At 54.0% G+C, this 18,739-nt stretch overlaps 2 protein-coding genes and 1 pseudogene across 3 annotated transcripts in view; 2 read left to right on the forward strand and 1 right to left on the reverse strand.

Annotated features, from left to right (window-relative positions):
• NRTN (neurturin) overlaps positions 1-18,739 on the forward strand; it is a 64,656-nt gene that overhangs the window by 28,455 nt on the left and 17,462 nt on the right. The gene's annotated exons all lie outside the window — the stretch shown is intronic.
• LOC126074005 (neurturin-like) overlaps positions 456-18,739 on the forward strand; it is a 35,459-nt pseudogene continuing 17,175 nt past the window's right edge.
• LOC126071986 (3-galactosyl-N-acetylglucosaminide 4-alpha-L-fucosyltransferase FUT3-like) overlaps positions 6,427-18,739 on the reverse strand; it is an 86,042-nt gene continuing 73,729 nt past the window's right edge. Inside the window, exon 2 of the mRNA XM_049876543.1 lies at positions 6,427-7,527. Within this exon, the coding sequence (XP_049732500.1) occupies positions 6,427-7,515 (1,089 nt within the window). The 5' untranslated portion in view covers positions 7,516-7,527. The remainder of the gene's footprint in view (positions 7,528-18,739) is intronic.

The raw sequence follows: 18,739 nt of genomic DNA on the forward strand, positions 1-18,739 counted from the left end.
AAAAGGCGGACCCAAATCACCAGTTCCCAAAGCGGGTTCCATGGAGGGGCACCAGGGGTCCCTTGAAGGGGTGGGGGAGGGCAGGTGAACAGAATTTCAAGTCAGACAGGGAGAGCTGATGCGTGAGGTGGAAAAGATGTTAAGCCCCTAAGTGAACACACAGGTGTAATTAGAAGTGAGGAGGAGGGTGTGACCCGGTCTGAGCTTCCTGGATATTTGAGGTGTGAGCTAAAACCACAGGGGTTCTTGGAGTAAAAAGGGAAAGGAAGAATCCGTGCCAAGTTTATGGGAGGAAAGGTCCCGGTATACTGGAGGAGCAGGGAGAAATTCAGTGCCGCTTCGTCTTCAGAGCAGGAGAGCAGGGCAGAGGCGCCACACAGCACAGATTGCTACACGCACGGTACAGGCCACGTCAGTCGGCAATGACATGTTTAGTGTCAGGGTAATAGGGAACCATGGGAGGCTTCAAGCAGAGAGTTCCTCATGTCAACTTGTATTTTGCAAAGTTCTCTAAGGCTGCTGTGGGTGGTGGGGAACAGGCTACCAGAGCGGTGCAGAATCACGGAGGCCAGAGGAGGCTGTACAGTGTCCTGGCAAGTGATGAAGGGTGTCTGGATAAAGGCAGTATTGGGGGATAGCATCTGGTGGCCTCATCAAACCCATCTGCATAACTCAAAACCAGCCCCTCTCCAAGCTGGGTCCTCCAGGTCCCCATGAAATCCCCAGGGAGCCCCCAAGCTTCCTGCAGTGGACGAGAGACATGTTCTACAATAGAAGCCTGGTTGTGCTAATCCCACCCAAGACACGGAGGCTGCAGAGTCAAAGCCCTGGGTCCAGCCTGGAGCGACAACTACTTCCCATTCCTTGATCAGAACTCATTTCAGAGATGGCGCTTCACGCTGCCTGCATTTCCACCATCTGAGCGTGTCCAATGATTTCTGGTGGTGGTGGACCCAGAAGGCCGGGCTGGCTCGGGGGTGTGGAGATGCCCTCCAGTCAGGGCATCTGCAGAACAGGCAGAACTACAACTCATCATTCTCTCCTTGACTGATGGGATTGTCTGGTGACTTATTGTAAAAAATTGTTCACGGGTCTGACAGTCTTGGTGTCACCGTGTCCCGGGCCTGTGGCCAAGCTTTGACAGGAAGGACTACAGTCTCCTCTCTGCCACCCTGGCCACACGGAAACCAAGGCTCAGGAAGAGAGGATTTCCTGCCTGGGTCACCTGCAAATCATATGCACCAAGTTGTCTCCAAGAAGCCCCGAGGGTGCAATGGTTAACCACTTCTGCTAACCGAAAGATTGGCAGTTTGAACTCACCCACTTGCTCTAAGGACAAAGACCTGGTGAACTGCTTCGAAGGATTACAGCCAAGAAAACCCTATCTTGGCAGTTGTACCCTGTCACATGGGGTCACCCGGAGTCGGAATTGACTCAACAGCACCTAACAAAAACACGGGAGGGGGGCCTGACAGTAGCTGCTGTCACCCCACGGGGCCTGGGGATCCCTGCCTCCGTTGCAGCTCTATGCATTGAGAGGCCCAAATGCCCCCATTCGGTGTTTTGGATGGGGAAACTGAGGCCCGCTGCGGCGTGGTGAACAGTCCAGGGGCTGTGGGGATGTTGAGTGGGGAGCCTCAGAGGAAGGGAGTTAGCGACTTATCGCAGCTCAACTGAAGGGTGAGAGTTGGGGTGTGGGAATCAAACCTCCAACACTGCCTGGAGACGGTGTGCTAGTGCCCAGGGGCAGCCCAGCACAGGGGTGGGGTCCAGAGAAAGAGTGCTGAGGGCGGGGTGCTGCCGGAAGGGGACAGTGGGCACCACGGATTGAGTTAAAGACCTAGATCAGTCCAGCTCAAAGGAGGGAGGGCAGGGTGGAAAATAGCCTCTAGCACCCAGAAAGGGCAAACCAGGCTCTGGGCAGCCCACCAAGGTCACATGGGCGAGAGAGGTGTGTTGGCAGCAATGGGAGCCCAGCGTAGGAATCTGATATGTATCCCCCCAACACCGCCCAGAGAGCGCATGAGCACCCTAGCAGGGGAGACCGCTTTTGGCCACAGGGCTGGATCCGACCCCACAACCCTGCCCCGCCCCAGGGCAGGCAGTATGTGGGTGGGGGGACCGGGGAGAAGCTGCTCAGCGAGTGTTCACCTGCGACCCAGCAAGGGTCTTTTTTGGCAGGGGAGGCAGCAAGGCTCTGGGACCCCTGCTGGTCCCGTTGCCTTTCTCTTCCTGTCAAGCCTCGCAATCCGAGCACTCCTGCAGGGCGCCCGGGACGCCCTCCCCGCGGCTGCCCCCAGGTCGGCGCTGTCAGGCGGGTCCGCGGCGGCCGCTTGCGCATGCGCGCTGGGGCACGCGGCAGTGCGGCCTGCGGGAGATCAAGGTGCACGACAGCGAGCTAGTACTGGGCTAGACGACCGACTAGACAGCGCTGTTCCGCTACTGCGCAGGCGCCTGCGAGGCGCGCGCGCTTCTACGACCTGGGGCTGAGGCGCCTGCGCAAGCAGCGGCACGTGCGGCAGCAGTCGGTGCGCGCGCAGCCCTGCCGCTGACGCCGGTGTACGAGGACACCACAGCCTTTGGCACGCGGTTGACGAGCTGACGGAGCGTAAGTGCGCCTGCGTGTGACCCCACCTCACTGGACCCAGCAAGAAGGCATCGCGCCAGACTGACCATGCGCAGGAGATGCCATTGACGCCGGGGCAATGGTTGTCACAGTGTGGGAAAATGGAACCGGGGTCGTGATTCTGCGCTCTGCCGGGGCGCCCGTCTTCAAACGGCAGGGTGCGGGCGCGTGGGGAGAAGACACCGACGCCGCTGGGGAAAGGGGTGATCGGCAGGGATAATGGGAGGATCCCGTCTGCTTTCGGGGCGAAGCAGAGAAGATACAAAGGGGAACAAAAGAGAGTGGGGGCAGTGTGGACAGGGAGCATCCTTCCCACCTCCCTGACAGTCCCCCTGCCCCTCCTCACGACCTGGGCTTCTGGGGAGGAAAGGGGAGGATTGGAGTTGGTAGAGGGAGGTGGAGCCATTCTGCCGATGAAGAAACTGAGGCCTAGGTGGACCCAAGCCTGCGCTGGCGATGGGCCTCCGTAGACCGGCCACAGCAGGGTGAACTTGGAGTCACTATGTCCTGTCGCCAGCTAAACATTCTAGGTAGCCCACCTCCTGGTGGGGACAGCTCTGGGGTGGACTTCAGCTCTGTTGGCTGAAGTAGGTGCCTGCCAGGGCATAGCAGGGTTCCCAGGGACTTGTGTCCAGTACCCATAAAAGCTCTGGCCACGCCTTGGGGGGGGGTGGTTATGATGAGCACTTGTGGAAAAGTAAGGCGCGATATTTAGATTTGCCTGCGATGTTACCTTGATGCTTGACAAGCCCAGGATGGGGTGCTGGATCTGGTGGGTCCCATGGTCTGAGAAGGACGGGTAGCCTGTGAGCCAGGGGCTGACACCTGTAGGCCGAGGGTGTGGACATGTCCTAATTCGCCCCCACAGACTGAGGGCTCTGGAGGGCAGTTTCATCCCTCAGACAGTCTCCTAAGGCATGGTCGCCTCCCCTCTCCCTGGTTCTGTCCCTCTTCCCCCACCAGGCCTCTCCTCTTCTTCCCACATATCTGAGCTCAGGACCACCCTCCCAGACTTGCCCTTACTCCAAAACTGAAAGGCACAGGTCAGAAACTGACCCCAGGGAGGATCACCCAGCCAGGGTCCCTGACCCCCAGGACCCTGGCTGCAGCAGGAGACACTGGAGGGCAGCTAACAAGCATGACTTCCAGGGAGTTCCACATGAAGGGTTTGGGGGCATAGCCAAGTGCGTGGGTGGTCTGTTTGGAAGGCAGTTCCTGGGCAGGGCTGGCTGGGGTCCCTCTCCACCCCTGTGGTCTTTTGACTATGAGATTTGGGGTGGTGGATTCTTCCAGTCTTTGGGCCTAGTCAGCCTCACTGTGTAGAGAAGCTGGAGTCCCCAGATGCTGTGCAAGCCAAGGCGGTGCCTGCTCAGAGCCTCAGTTTCCTCATTGGGATGGATCTCTGGATGGCTAGGGAGGCCTCCAGCCCCAAGTTGCTGAGCCCAGGACAGAGAGCAGGGAAGCTGGTGTCCACCTGAGTCTGGGCCCCCTGAACATCAGCTTCCTCCGTGTGTCTATGTATGTGAGTGCGTGCCCCCTGCCCAGGCCTCCAGGGACCGCACCCTCTCTGTCATCTTCTGGCCAGATCCAACACCCAACCACAGGGCGTGGGCTCAGCCACCAGACAGTTAAAATATAAACAGAACTGCCCCCCCCAGACTCTGGGGCTGGGGTTCTCAGCAAACCACACCGCCACCACACACACACGTAGAGACACACACATACACACTCACATACACACACGTACACATTCACCTATACACATACGTACACAGTACACACTCATGTATATGTGTGTGCACAGTACACACATGTATACACATGTACACAGATGTACATTCATGTATATGCATACTCACACGTGTACACACTCAGGTATACACACACACTCATGGTACTCAGAGACTACCACCTCCACAGGAACCCAAGCACATGGGATCACACACAGCCCACAGCCCGCGCTTACATACACACCACTCACACTTGGGTTCACACACTCAGAATGATGCCCTCGGACAGTGTCCCACATCAGCCAGACACACACACACTAACAGCCTCACTTACCCTCACACCCAGACATACACTGAGCGTCACACTGTACCCGCCCTAACAACACACCTCCATTCAGACAGTCACACTGACACAGTCACACCACAACACAAACAGTCTCACACACAGAGCGTGGCAGCCTCGCTGCTACAATGCTCGTGGGCCTCACACGGGGCGGGACAACCACACATGGATGTCCCCAGAGACACATGAGGAGTTGCGTGTAGTCACAATGCAGGTACACACAGTCACACCCATGGTCACACAGTTACACATTCATAGTAACAGTGTCAGTCACACAGTTACACATTCATAGTAACAGTGTCAGTCACACACTTCATGTCATACCAGGGTCCCAACCACCCTACTCACTCTCTCACTGACGCCCCGCCACACAGCACAGACCTAGAGTCACAGAAGGTCCATATCCCATCACACATTTAGTCACAGAAGCCATGTGTACAACTCTACACACTCAGTCACTGACATACAACACACCCACACACTTAGTATCACAGCAGCCTCCCACAGCCCTGCACACCCTCACGCTGCTAGTCTCACACACCTGCACACACACATGCAAACAGTCACAGAAGCTCCACACACCCACACACGCTGACACACACAATCACACACTTCAGGTTACAGAGCCCCACACACAACCTTACACTCTCTCTTGCACACGCACACACACACACACGATCACACACTTCAGGTTACAGAGCCCAACACACAACCCTACACCCTCTCTCACACACACACACACACACAGTCACAGCAGAGCCACACAGCCATGCATACTCTTAACACACACACACACACACACCCCATCACTCACTCAGGGTCACAGCCCCCCAGGCCCACACACCCTCATGCTAACGATCACGCTCACACCCAGTCGCACACACTCCAGCCCCTCGTGACCCTCCATTCACCCTCACAGTCGTACACACAGCACCTTCCCCCCCTCACAGGGGGATCCCTGTCCTCTATCCTACCCCCAACTGTCAGTGAGGCACACCCAGCCACCTTTGCCCCAGGCTCTAGACATATTGGGTCCCCTTGTTGAAGCCCTGCCCTCCCAGGGACCCCCAGACTCCCTGACCCCACACCCATTGTGGTATCCACAACCTGCCAAACCCCCTCAGGTGCCACCTGGAGGAGAGGCCCTCATGGGGCTTTGAACACCTGCCAGCCCCTGACCCCGAGGGCCCCAGACGCCCTTAGGCAGGGCTTTCCCACCTCCTGACATTTGGGGCCAGATCCTGCTCTGGGGCAGGGCTGTCCTGGGCACTGTGGGGTGCTGAGCAGCATTCCTGACCTCCACCCACCAGGTGCCTGCAGCACCCCTGCCTCCAGCTGTGACAACCAAAATATGGACATGGCCCGTGTCCCTGGGGGGCAGACTCGCCCTGGGTGAGGAGCACGCTGTAGAAAAGGGGACACAGCAGTGTTCTTCACAGCATCCCCAGCTGGAGAGTGGGGACAATGTTGTGACTCCGACCACACAGGCAGTGAACACAGCAATGACAATCACAGGAAGACCAGCCAGAGCCATCGCTACTGGAGCACCACTCCCCTCTCCCAGGGAACTACTTCCCCAAAGGACGAGTGCCTTAGTGGGTGCAGTCCCCAGCAGGTGAAGCCCTTGCAGGCAAGGTCCCAGCAGGAGAGGTCCCCGACAGGAGAGTTTCAGGGAGATGAGGTCCCGGCAGGTGAGGTCCCCAGCAGCCCAGGCCCTAGGCTGTGGCTCATGTGAACCAGGAGGCTATGCTGGGCACCGTCTGGTACTTGGAGTCCTGCTGTAGACACCAGCAGGCTTTGCAGTAGTCCTGGGCCCAACTTCTAGAGGAGGGCCGCAGTGTCTCCCGCCAGCGGAAGTATCTTAGGTAGCTGGCATGGTCCTTGTCCAGGGCCTGCAGATGCTGGGCCAGGGCCTGGGGGCTCGGGAAGTCGTCCACGTGGATGAAGGCATCAGGTGGCAGGAAGCGCTCGTAGTTCTTTCTGCTGGGGCCCAGGACCACTGGCACGGCCCAGGCCTGGAAGGCGTTCTTCCATAGTTTCTCCGTGATGTAATCGGGGTGCATGGAGTTCTCGAAAGCCAGGTAGAATTTGTACTGGGCCAGCACCTCCATCATGTTGGCAGAGGGCAGCTGCTGGTGGGAGCGCCCGTACACGTCCACTTTCAGGTGGGGCTGCAGCTGCTGGTAGTACTGCACCCGGACCAAGTTTGGTTGCCAGTTGGACACCACCCAGGCCACCAGCTTGGTCTTGGCTGAGAGGTGGGCCTGCGCTTCGGCAGGCTGGCCAGGCCATGGCTCGAGCCAGCCATAGGGTGTGAAGATGTCCGAGTCGCTGCGGTAGGACATGGTCAGATTGAAGTAGCCATCTAGTGCCTTCAGGTTCTTGAGGTTGGAGGGTGGCTCCAAGTTGAACCAGACCCAGCGCTGGCCCGGTGGCCGTGGGGAGGGTGGGAGTTGCGCCCAAGGCCTGGACATGATGTCCCAGTGATGCACAATGACCGCGTCTGCCTGCTGGTACACCCTGCGGTTGGTGGTCAGCTGGCAGTCGGCCGTGCCGGGCCACAGCCTGGAGCATTGGGACAGATGCACAGGGACTCTGAAAGGCCACGTCCACAGCAGGACGACCAGGGGTGGGCGGCTGGGGGTCAACTGGCAGGACTCTTTGGCAGATATGTCAGGGGATTCCATGGTCCAGGGCTTGCCTGGAGCCACGCGCAGGTAAGAGAACAGGCACAGAGCCAAAAGCAGCTGGAACAGCAGCCCAAAGAGACAGTGGCGCCAGGGATATTGTACCTTGGCCCAACCGATGGGATCCATGGGTCAGAGAAGCTGGGAGGAAGGGAGAGCAGAGAACACATTGTCGATAACAACAATAACAGCCTGCACCCCCAAGGGTTCACCACAGATAATCCATGACTCCTGAGATTCTGTTGTTAGGTGCCACTGGGTTTTTCCAACTCATAGCGACCCCATGTGACAGAGCAGAACTGCCCCACAGGCTTCTCTTGAAAGGAGCCCTGGTGTGCAAATGGTTAAGGAGTCAGCTGTTAACTAAAAGGTTAGCGGTTCAAACACACCTGGCGATTCAAACCTACGCAGCGGTTCTGCTGGGGAGAGACCTGGCGATCTGTTCCCGTGAAGATTACAGCCTGGGAAATCCTACGGGGCCGTTCTCCTCTGTCACGGGGTCGCTATGCGTCAGACAGCACCTGAGAACAACAGTCTTTACAGAAGTAGATTGACAGGTCGTTCTTCCGTGGAGCCACTGGATGGGTTTGAACCAGCATCCTGATAGCTAGCAGCTGAGTGCTGAACCATTATTATTCCTATTTTCCAAATGAGAAAACTGAGACCAAGTGACTGCCAGCAAGAAAATGGCAGACCGGGGTTTGAGAAAGGCAGTCTGGCCCCAGAGTCCACATTCTCCTAGCCACTAGGGGTCACTGGGGAAGGTGGGATGGGTCCTGAGGCCTCTCAAGCCCCACTGTGACCCTGCCAGCTCCTAGCACCCTCAGATTCCTTCCTAGTATGGAGAAAAGACTGAGCCGGTTATTGATGCCATAAGCCTCGTGGAGTTGGCCTTTTGATCCTTGGCTGGCTCTTCCTGGGAGGAAGAGAAAGCAACTGGGCTTTGAAGGTTATGTAAGAGTTGGCCAGGTAGAGTAGGAGCGTTCGTGGCGGAGGGAACAGCCAGTGCCAAGGTGTGGAGGTGAGAGACAGCCTGGCCTGTTTTTGGGGGGAGGGGAAGGAAGACCTTAGATCTTTAAGCTTAAGATTTGTTTAATGTTCACTCAGTTGTTCATCCTAAGGAGTCCCTGGCTGGTGCAAATGAAAGTTTGGAGGTTCAAATCTACCCAGAGGTGCCTTGGAAGAAAGACCTGGCAATTCCAAAAATTTAGCCATTGAAAACCCTGTGGAGCACAGTTCTACTCTGACCCACATGAACCCGCTATGATTTGGAGTCGTTCCAAGGCAACTTTTTTTTTTTTTAAGTCTCCAAGGGAGGCAGACTGGTGATGATCAATCACGATTGAAAACACATTGACCCTCAGGCCAAAGGGGTTTGCCCAAATGCCCACACACGTGCACAAAAGGGCATTTGGAATGAAGCTATCTGCCCACCAATGGGCAGCTGGTTAGAGTCCCTACAGTGGAGTACTACACAGCTGTGAAAAATGAACAATGTCCCTCTAGGAGCACAGATCTGCAGAAAAACCTGGCCGTCTGCTCCCAGAAAGATTCCAGGGTAGAAAACCCTAGGGGGCAGTTCTCCTGTGTCGCATGAGGTCACTATGAGTTGGAATGTACCCAGTGGCACAACAACAACCACCCTGAGCTGTGCAAGATGGGAAACACTAACCCATGTGACTATTGAGTACTTAAAATACTATTCGGTTGTACATTTAAATAAATGGAAATAGTACCCGGGGTGGGAGGGAGGCAGACAGGGGGAGTCATAGCTTAGGGGGCATTGAGTTCCTGGCAATGGTGGAGGAATAATTCGGAAAAGGATCGTCAAGATGGTTGCATAACATGACAAATATAATCAATGTCACTGAATTGTACATGTAAAAAATGCTAAATTGGCAAATGTTAGATATAATTTTAGCACAAAACAATTAAGAAAAAAGGAAGCAGCAAAGAAAAATTTTTTTTCCTTTCAAACACAACTTTATTATATTGGCAATACCCCCATTTTACTATTAAGCCCTCAGCTACAAATCAAAAAGTCAGCGGTTTGAACCCACCCGGTGGATCCTTTGGAGAGAGACCTGGCGATTTGCTCTCATGACGATTGCAATTTAGGAAAACCCTCTTGCCTCCCATGGCAGTTCCATTTCTCCTCTATCTCCATTCTGTTTGGGGCAGTTCTATTCCGTCACCTGAAGTCACGACAAGAAAAAACTGACTGGAAACACAGCAACAACAACTATGTTGGCCCCAGAGGCAGAGGGATTTCTAACCCAGAAATTACCAGGGAGAAAGACAAACACCCAGTTCCTCCTGCTCAGGCCAATTTATCAGAACCTTCTAGCACCCCACTTACCCCGCTCCTGGTCCACCCAGTACCCGGAAAGACCCCTGCCTGTGACCAAGGGCCACCAGCAAATTGAAGGCCGTTCCAGAACCCAGAGGATTCCCAACTATCTGTCCCCTGCCAGCCCAGGCGCTGAACATAAGCAGTTAGAATGGAAGCCAAAAGAAGGGCGAGAGGAGAGACAGAGCCTTTCCCGGGAGGCTGGAGGGCTTTGCCAGGAGGCACCCAATGCATTCTAGGGTAAGCAGGTCATCGTGTCCCAAGAGGCTACCTTACCTTGGGGTCAGTGTACGGGTACAGTGGAGCAGCTGGCTGGGAGGCAAAGGATGGCGGTACTGCTGGTCTCCCCAGGTGTGCGCGAGGTGTAAGCAGGGAGGAGAAGGAAGTGTTCCTATACCTTTAGCACAGTGCCATCTGGGGCACATGCTGCCGTCAGGTGACTGTGCTGTCCCGGGACCTAGACCAAGGCCCATAATAAAATTATGGAGCTCCTCTTATTCCTGCTGTGCAGAAAGTTGGGGACCGGGGTCACTCTCTGGCCCTGCCTGTGGCCTTAGAGGCTGCAAGGCTTTGGGCCCACATTCAAAAAACCCATCCATAAACTGAAACCAGTTGAGTGGACTCCAACTCATGGTGACCCCAGCTGTGTCAGAGTAGAGCTGTCTGCCATACATTTTCCAGTGACTGAGTTTTCTGTAAGCAGACCACCAGGCCTTTCTTCCAGGGCACCCCTGGGTGGACTCAAACGTCCCATCTTCTGGAAAGCAGCCCAATGCGTACATAGTTTGCACCACCCAGGGACTCATAAAGTAAAAAGGTGGACCCAAATCACCAGTTCCCAAAATGGGTTCCATGGGGGGCACCAGGGGTCCCTTGAAGGGGTGGGGAAGGAAAGGTGAACAGGATTTCAAGCCATGCGGGCGGAGCCGGTGCATGAGAGGGAAAGTACTTTAAGCCCCTAAGTGAACACACAGGTGTAATTAGAAGTGAGGAGGAGGGTGTGACCCAGTCTGAGCTTCCTGGGTGTTTGAGGTGTGAGCTAAAACCTCACAGGGCTTCTCAGAGTAAAAAAGGGGAAGAACCCTGCAAAGGTTACGAGAGGAAAAGTCCTGGTATACTGGAGGAACTGGGAGAAATTCAGTGTGGCTGAGTCACCAGAGCAGGCGAGCAGGGCTGGCTACATCTGTCAGAGATGACGTGTTTAGTGCCAGGGTAGTACGGAGCCATGGGAGGCTTCAAGCAGAGGGTTCCTCACGTCGACTTGTATTTTGCAAAGTTTTCTCAGGCTGCTGCGGGTGGTGGGGAACAGGCTAGGGGAGCAGAGCAGAGGCAGAGAGGTTGCCGAGGTGTCCCGGCGAGCGATGAGGGGTTTCTGGACGAAGGTGGTGTTGGGGGCTTTGCTGGGTCCTCCAGGTCCCCATGAAGTCCCCAGGGAGCCCCCAAGCTTCCTGTAGTGGATGAGAGACATGTTCTACAATAGAAGCCTGGTTGTGCTCTGCTCATCCCACCTGGACAAGGAGGCTGCTGAGCCAAAGCCCTGGGTCTGGCCTGGGGCGACAACTACTTTCTGTTCCCTGATCAGAAATCATTTCAGAGGTGGTGCCTTATGCTGCCTGCAGTTCCACCATCTGAGGGTGTCCGGTGATACCTGGTGATGGTGGACCCAGGAGGCAGGGCTGGCTCAGGGGGTTAGGGGTCCCCCAAGTCAGGGCATTTGCAGAATAGGCAGACCTAAGTCAACTCATCGCTCCCTCCTTGGCTGGTGTGATTGTCTGGTGACAGTTAAGCACTTGGCTGCTAACTGAAAGGTTGGTGGTTTGAACCCACCCAGTTGCTCGTCACTTGGCTGCTAACTGAAAGGTTGGTGGTTCGAACCCACCCAGTTGCTCCAAGGAAGAAGGACCTGGCGATGTGCTTCTATAAAGATTACAGCCAAGAAAACCCTCTGGGAGCAGTTGTACTCTGTCTCATGGGGTCATCAGGAGTCAGAATTGACTCAATAGCACCTAACAACAACACAGGGAGGGGGCGGGCCCTGACAGTAGCTCTTGCCACCCCACGGGGCCTGGGGACCCCTGCCTCAGTACCTGTTGCTGCTGTATGTATTCTGAGAGGCCCAAGCACCCTGATTTGTTTTTTTGGATGGGGAAACTGAGGCCTGCTGCTGCATGGTGAACAGCCAGGGGTGGTGGGGACTTTGAGTGGGGAGCCTCAGAGAAAGTGAGCTATCGACTTATGGCAGTTCAGCTAAAGGGTGAGAGGTGGGGGTGTGGGAAGCAGCCCCCCAACACTGCCTGGAGATGGTGTGCCAGTGCCCCAGGGCACAGGGGTGGGGTCCAGAGAAAGTGTGCTGGGGGTGGTGGGCTGCGGGAAGGGGAGAGGGGGTCCCAGGGGGAATGAGTTAAAGACCCAGATCAGCCCAGCTCAAAGGAGGGAGGTCAGGATGGAAAATAGCCCCGGGCACCCAGAAAGGGCAAGCCAGGCTCTGGGCAGCCCAGCGTGGCCACATGGTCAAGAGAGGGGTGTTGGCCGTAATGGTGAGACAGGCAGCCGCTGGACAGCAGCTGGGTAGGCGAAATGGGCAGCCGTTGGACAGCAGCTGGATAGGGCTAAGCTAAAACCTCTAGAGTGCAAAATAAGGGGCTGTGGCGAATACCAGCTAGGATCAGTCTGAGGTGGCCACGCAGGGGCAGAACAATGCATGCACGTGCAGAGAGCCTCAATTTGTCCTCCGGGTGACATATCACAGAGATGTCGCCTACGGGGGTGGGGGGCAGGCCTGCTGGGAGGAGCTAAGTCACCATTTTCCCTTTGCGGTGGCCATCTTGTGAATCCTAAGCCCCAGTGCAACTGTGTCAACTTGATGAAGAGGACATCGTTATAGAAGTTGTCCACCAGTTCTGATGGACCACGTTCCTGAACACACCCTGAAGAAGAGCCCCCACTCTGTTTTCTTCTCCATATAAACCCCTGTGCCTGCTGGTTGGGGAGCTATTTTGGCGACACAGGTCCTGGTGTGCTCCCTTGCTTGGCCAACCAAATAAAGTTTTCTTCTTTCGCCATCACCCAACTCGTGTCAGTGTTGCACCAAGCAGGACCTGGGCAACCAGTAACATATTTTGGTGAGCCATCCAGGAGCCCACCACTTGGTGTCTGGGGTGTGCCCATCCCAACCCAACAAGGACTTCAGCAGCCGACAACAAGACCACTTGTTCCGCCTGGGGCCCTCTTCGGACTCTGGATGGTTGTGCTCCAAACCCCATGACTACTCCGGAAAGCGAGGGAAGAAATCTGTAATAGTCAGGTAAGCACTACTTCTGGTGGGTTTGAATCTGGGCAGGTCCCTTAGGTGCTCTGTGGTAGATAAGACTAGACTCCTGCCATCTGTCGGGCGCCCCTCTGGGTTGAAGGGAGCGTCCTTCTCTCTCTCGGTGTATCTGGAACCGGTGTTCTTTGTCTGTCTACCTTTGTGTAAGTGTGTAGGAGTATGAACATGGCTAATACTAAAACCATTCCTGAGTGTTCACCCTTAGGGTGTATTTTTAAGAACTGGGATAAATTTGGCTATGATCCTATGAAAAAGAAGAAATTAATTTTCTTATGTAACACTGCTCGGCCCCAGTATTGTCTAGGGGACCAAGAAAGGTGATCCGTGAATGGGTCATGGGACTGCAACACCATCCTTCAGCTAGATTTATATCGCATAAGAAATGGTAAGTGGGATGAAAAACATTATGTGGAAGATTTCATGTCATTGTATAATGATGAGGAAACTCGGAAGGCTTGTAAAATCTGTCTACAAAAGGAAAAGAAAAACGCCACTGTGCCACCACCAGTGCTAGTGGCAAATGACCCTTTTGACCCCTTGGGGTCGGCATGGCCTCCTCTGCCTTACCCTCCTCCCACCCCGCCCCAGCTCCTTCGGTGTCCGCCAGCAGTGCACGCACCTCTCCTCCTGGACCTGTGTGGGGTAAGGGAGGGGTGGCCAGGGGAAGGGAATGCAGGTTGGTGGGAAGGGACAGGGAGCACGGTCCTGCCCCCTTCTTGGTGACCATCCTTTCCCAGAGCCTGGGTGGAGGGGGGAGGGTCTAGAGCTGAACAGGAAAGCAGGGCCATCCAAATGTCCTGGAGATCTTCCCTGTATTGCTCCCTATCAAGGGACAATTATGGCCCAGGGTGCCGTGGAGCCAGGACAGAGCCAACAAGGAAGGCAAGCCTCTAGCCAGTATCCCCTCTGCCAAAGCCCAGTGGCAGATGGGGGCCTGGCTCAGGTTCATGTTCCTTTTAGTACAGTGGACCTGATTACCTGGAAGAATTATACCCCAGGATATTGTGAGGACCCCATAAAAATGTACGAACTGTTTACTACCATCTTTAACTCTTTTGATCCCTCATGGGCAGGCTGTCAGTCTCTCTTAGGCACCCTCCTTCCCCTGGAGGAGAGGCGGATGGCCCTAAACAGGGTCCGAGAGGAAGCCCAGGGATGACGTGACGCTCAGCCAACTGGAGATGCAGTTGATGACATCTTCGCCCTCCAAGACTCCCCGCTGGGATCAATCACAATTGCATGGCAGAGTACGGTATGCTCACCAGAGTACGGTATGCTCACCTGTTATCAAGACTGTCTCTTAGCGGATCTTAAACATGGAGTACCTAAGCTCTTAAATTGGAATAAGGTGTATGAGATTAAACAGCATAAAGATGAGGATCCTTCAGCTTTCCTCGAAAGGATTTACAGAGCCTTTAGACAACATGCTGATCAGGGTCTGGGGGACCCAGCAAATGCCTGAATGGTCAATAGTATTTTTACAGGACGTTGGAAAAAAAACTTTGTAAGATAGATGGGGCAGTACTATGAGTATCGAATAACTGGTCAAGATGGCATTCAAGGCCTCTAACAACAGGGAAGACAAAGAAAGTGCCAGATTACCCTACTAGCAGTAGCAGTTGAGAGGAGAAAACCTGCAGGCCCTAGCAGGGCCCGACCCCGGCCCCCACTGGGAAGGAACCAGTGTGCATATTGTAAGGAAGAGGGCCACCGGAAAAGACAGTGTCCCAAGAAAAAGAGCAGGTGACAAGTAACTCAAATGCCAGCCCTCAGTCTGGTGGAAGACTCTGACTAGGGTGGACCAGGGGCAGGATCTCCACCTGAACCTCTGGTTATATTGAACGAGGAGGGAAAACCTACTCAATTTTTAGTTAATACTAGAGGTACACACTCGGTGCTCGCCAAACCATTCGGACCTCTGTCCAGACAGAAGATCCCAGCAATTGGGATAGTGGGTAAGGAGGACACCTGCCCATTTCTTCAGTCCCTTACCTGCTCCTTTCCTAGCCATGTGAGAACTATGACTCACCCTTTCCTGTATATGCCTGATTGCCCTGTCCCATTGTTGGGCCAAGATTTATTAACTAAATTACAGGCTGAAATATACTTCAACCAGGGACAGGTGCATGTTCAAATTCCAGTTGAATGGGGTGGAAAGCACACTTGATGTGTTCTGCTCCACAAAATCAGGGACAAGAAACAACTGATTTTCCTTGCCAAGCTGCGGTGGCAAAGATTAACCAGGTAGTATGGGGCACTCAAAGACCTGGCAGGGCACATAGTGCAGTCCCAGTAAAGGTTGAGCTACTGCCAGGAATAACCCTGCCTATGCAAAAACAATACCCAATAGGACAAGAGGCTCAGTTGGCGGTACGCCCTTTAGTACAGTGATACTTAGAATTTAGACTGTTAAGGCCCTGCACATCTGCCTTTAACACTCCCATCCTGTCTGTGAAGAAAGGCGTTTCCTATTGACTCGTCCAAGATCTTCATGCCATCAACCAGGTAACTCTGAAAGGCCACCCCACCGTGGCTAATCTTATACCTTGCTCTCACCGCTATTACCTGCTTGGAAATTTTTCTCAGTCTTAGATTTAAAGGACACTTTCTTCTGCATGCCCTTGGATCCCTGTAGCCAAGAGATTTTTGCCTTTGAATGTGAAGACCCACACTAGACAAAAAACAACAATATTGCTGGCATGTTCTACCTCAGGACTTTAAAAACAGCCCCACTCTGTTTGGAACCACGCTGGCCTTAGAGATCCAAAGGCTGACACTGACCGATGGCCAACCTGTTACAGTATGTGGATGACTTATTGATTGCCAGCTCTGATGAGTTCAGCTGTGCAGAAAACACTGTGACTGTGTTAAACTTTTTGGCAGAGGCCGTTTGTAGGGTGTTGAAAGAAAAGGCCCAAATGGTCCAGCAGAAGGTCACTTATTTGGGGTTTATCAACAGTGAGGGAAAGCAGGAGCTCCATCCAGACAGGAAAGTTATATGTAGACTAGTGCCCCCAGAGAACCGGAAACAGCTCCAAGGGCTCCTGGGGATGGCAGGCTTCTGCATGATATGGAGCCCTAATTTCTGGCTACTTACCAAGCCCCTCTGTGTCCTCCTAGAAGGAAAAGAGACGGATCTGTTTCTTTGGACCAAATAAGAACAAACGGCATTTGAGTGGGTTAAAAAGGCCCTACTAGAGGCCCCAGTGTTAGGACTCCTGGACTTGCATAAACCTTTTGATCTTTTTGTGCACAAGCATCAGGGTATAGCTACAGGGGTCCTCACTCAAAATCTGGGCTCTTGGAGGCAACTGGTAGCTTGCTTCTCCAAGACTGTGCAGCCAGTCACCCGTGGGTGGCCAGCGTGCCTTGAAGCAGTAGCAGCCACTGTACACATCCTGAAGGGAGGTGAAAAGCTAACCTTGGGCCAAACTATCTGAGTTTGTGCCCCTTATTCAGTACTCACTACACTGGAACAGAGAGGCGGTTATTGGCTATCCCAGAGTTGAATAACTCTATACCAGGCCTCTCTGGTTGATAATCCCAACTTGGTGGTTCCATCTGCTGTTGCTCTAAATCTGGACACCCTTCTCCCTACTCTGCTCCTGGGAGACCCCATCCACCATGACTATGTCCAGACGGTGGACCTGGTCTATGCCAGCCACCCAGACCTACAAGATCAGTCTCTAGCAGATGCTGACACAAATATTCATGGACAGGAGTAGCTTTGTAGAGGGTGGCCAGTGGAGGGCAGGCTATCCAATTGTCAGCCTCCTTGAAGCAAACGCTTTCCCCAGTGGAACCTCGGCCCAAAAGGCTGAGCTGGTTCTGATGATCCAGGCTTTGTGGCTGGCCAAGTTCAAATGAGTGACCATTTACATGGACTCGAAGTACATATTTTCAGTTTTACATGTGCATGGGGCTTTGTGGAAGCAGAAGGGGCTTTTGAATTCAGCCAGGAAAGAAGACAAACACAGCCAACAGATTTTACAACTGTGGGGCATTGCTGCTCCCCGCCGCTCTGGCCGTTGTACACTGCAAAGGACTTCAGGAGGGAGATACAGCTGTGGCCCAGGGCAACTCAAGGGCCGACTTAGAGGCCAAGTGCATGGCAAGAACAATGGCCCCAGTGGTAGTTGCTGCCCTCTTTCCACACCTTAGCTTGCCACCAGCCACGGAAGACCCCAGTTACAGTGACAAAGACCTTTATGTGGCCCATCAGTGGCAGGTCCAGAAAAAGAATAAGTGGTTCTGCACAAGGGATGGGAGGCTATTCATCCCACAATGCAGGATCCCTGGCACCCTAAAGCACCTACATGAGAACACTCACTATGGATGGGAAACTAGGTATGATTGGGTAAAGAGACACTTTGTTGGCCAGAGTTTGTAGGCTATTATCAGGGACATTACTGGACAATGTGTCACCAGTCAGAAAAACAACCCCAAGACCTTCTCAGCAGTGCCGGAGGGGAACATGCATGAGCAAGGCCAGCTTGTCATTAAACATTTGTATTCAATGGCAGGGATGCTTGGCTGCCTTCACAGGGACTCAGCATGGCAGATTCTTCCACAACACTTAAGTTCCTCTCCACGCTTCAAAGCCCGGCAGCTGGATATATGTCAAGACCTGGAACGCTGCAGACCTGGCAGAAAAGCGGAAGGAACCTTTTGAGGTGTTGATGTCAACCCCCACAGCAGTCAAGATCACTGGAAGAAGAGCGTGGATCCATCACTCTTGAATCAAACCGGCTCCCGCTTCTGATATATCAACCAACGAACCCTGCAAAACAGACCCTTCATAGCTGTCGTCCTGCTGCTTGTATTCGGGCCTTGTTTAACCTGTTAGTAAAGTTTGTGTCTTTCAGGATCCAGAAGTCCCATCTGCAGACGATGTTACAGCAGGGATATCACCCCATCTCCCCTGAACCAGTTACAGCCAGAGCCCAGTTCTACACCAGTGCCCCTAGCCAGAATGAAGCAGTTACAGAAGAATGACCTCTGGGTCATGTCCCCATCTGGCCCAGGATGTGGACATTATACAGGATCCAAACCCTGAAACGAAAAGGGGGTAGCTGAGATGGGCAGCTGAAAGGGGCAGCCACTGGACGGCGGCCGAGTAGGGCTAAGCTAAAACCACCAGAGTGAAAAATAAGAGGCTGAGGCCAGTACTGGACAGAATCAGTCTGAAGTGCCCATGGAGGCGCAGAACAACACATGCACGCACAGAGAGCCTCAACTTGTCCTCCCGGGGACATATCACAGAGATGTCGCGGGGGTGGGGCGGGGGGACTGGGAGGAGCTAAGTCACCATTTTCCCTTCGCCTTGGCCATCTGGTGAATCCTGAACCCCAGTGCGACTGCGTCAACTCATTGGCGACATAGTTATAGAGGTTGTCCGCCAGTCCTGATGGACCACGTTCCTGATGGACCACGTTCCTGAACACACCCTGAAGAAGAGCCCCCGACTCTGTTTTCCTCCCCATATAAACCCCTGTGCCTGCAAGTCAGGGAGTCATCTTGGTGACGCAGGTCCCCATGTGCACCTTTGCTTGGCCAACCAAATAAAGTTTCTTCTTTCGTCTTCACCCTACTCGCCTGACAGTGTCTCAGAGACCTGAGGACTGATAACAATGGGAACCCAGCATATGAATTTGCCATGCACCCCCCAACACCGC

Source organism: Elephas maximus, chromosome 3 (genome assembly GCF_024166365.1).
Source record: "Elephas maximus indicus isolate mEleMax1 chromosome 3, mEleMax1 primary haplotype, whole genome shotgun sequence".
NCBI lineage: Eukaryota > Metazoa > Chordata > Mammalia > Proboscidea > Elephantidae > Elephas > Elephas maximus.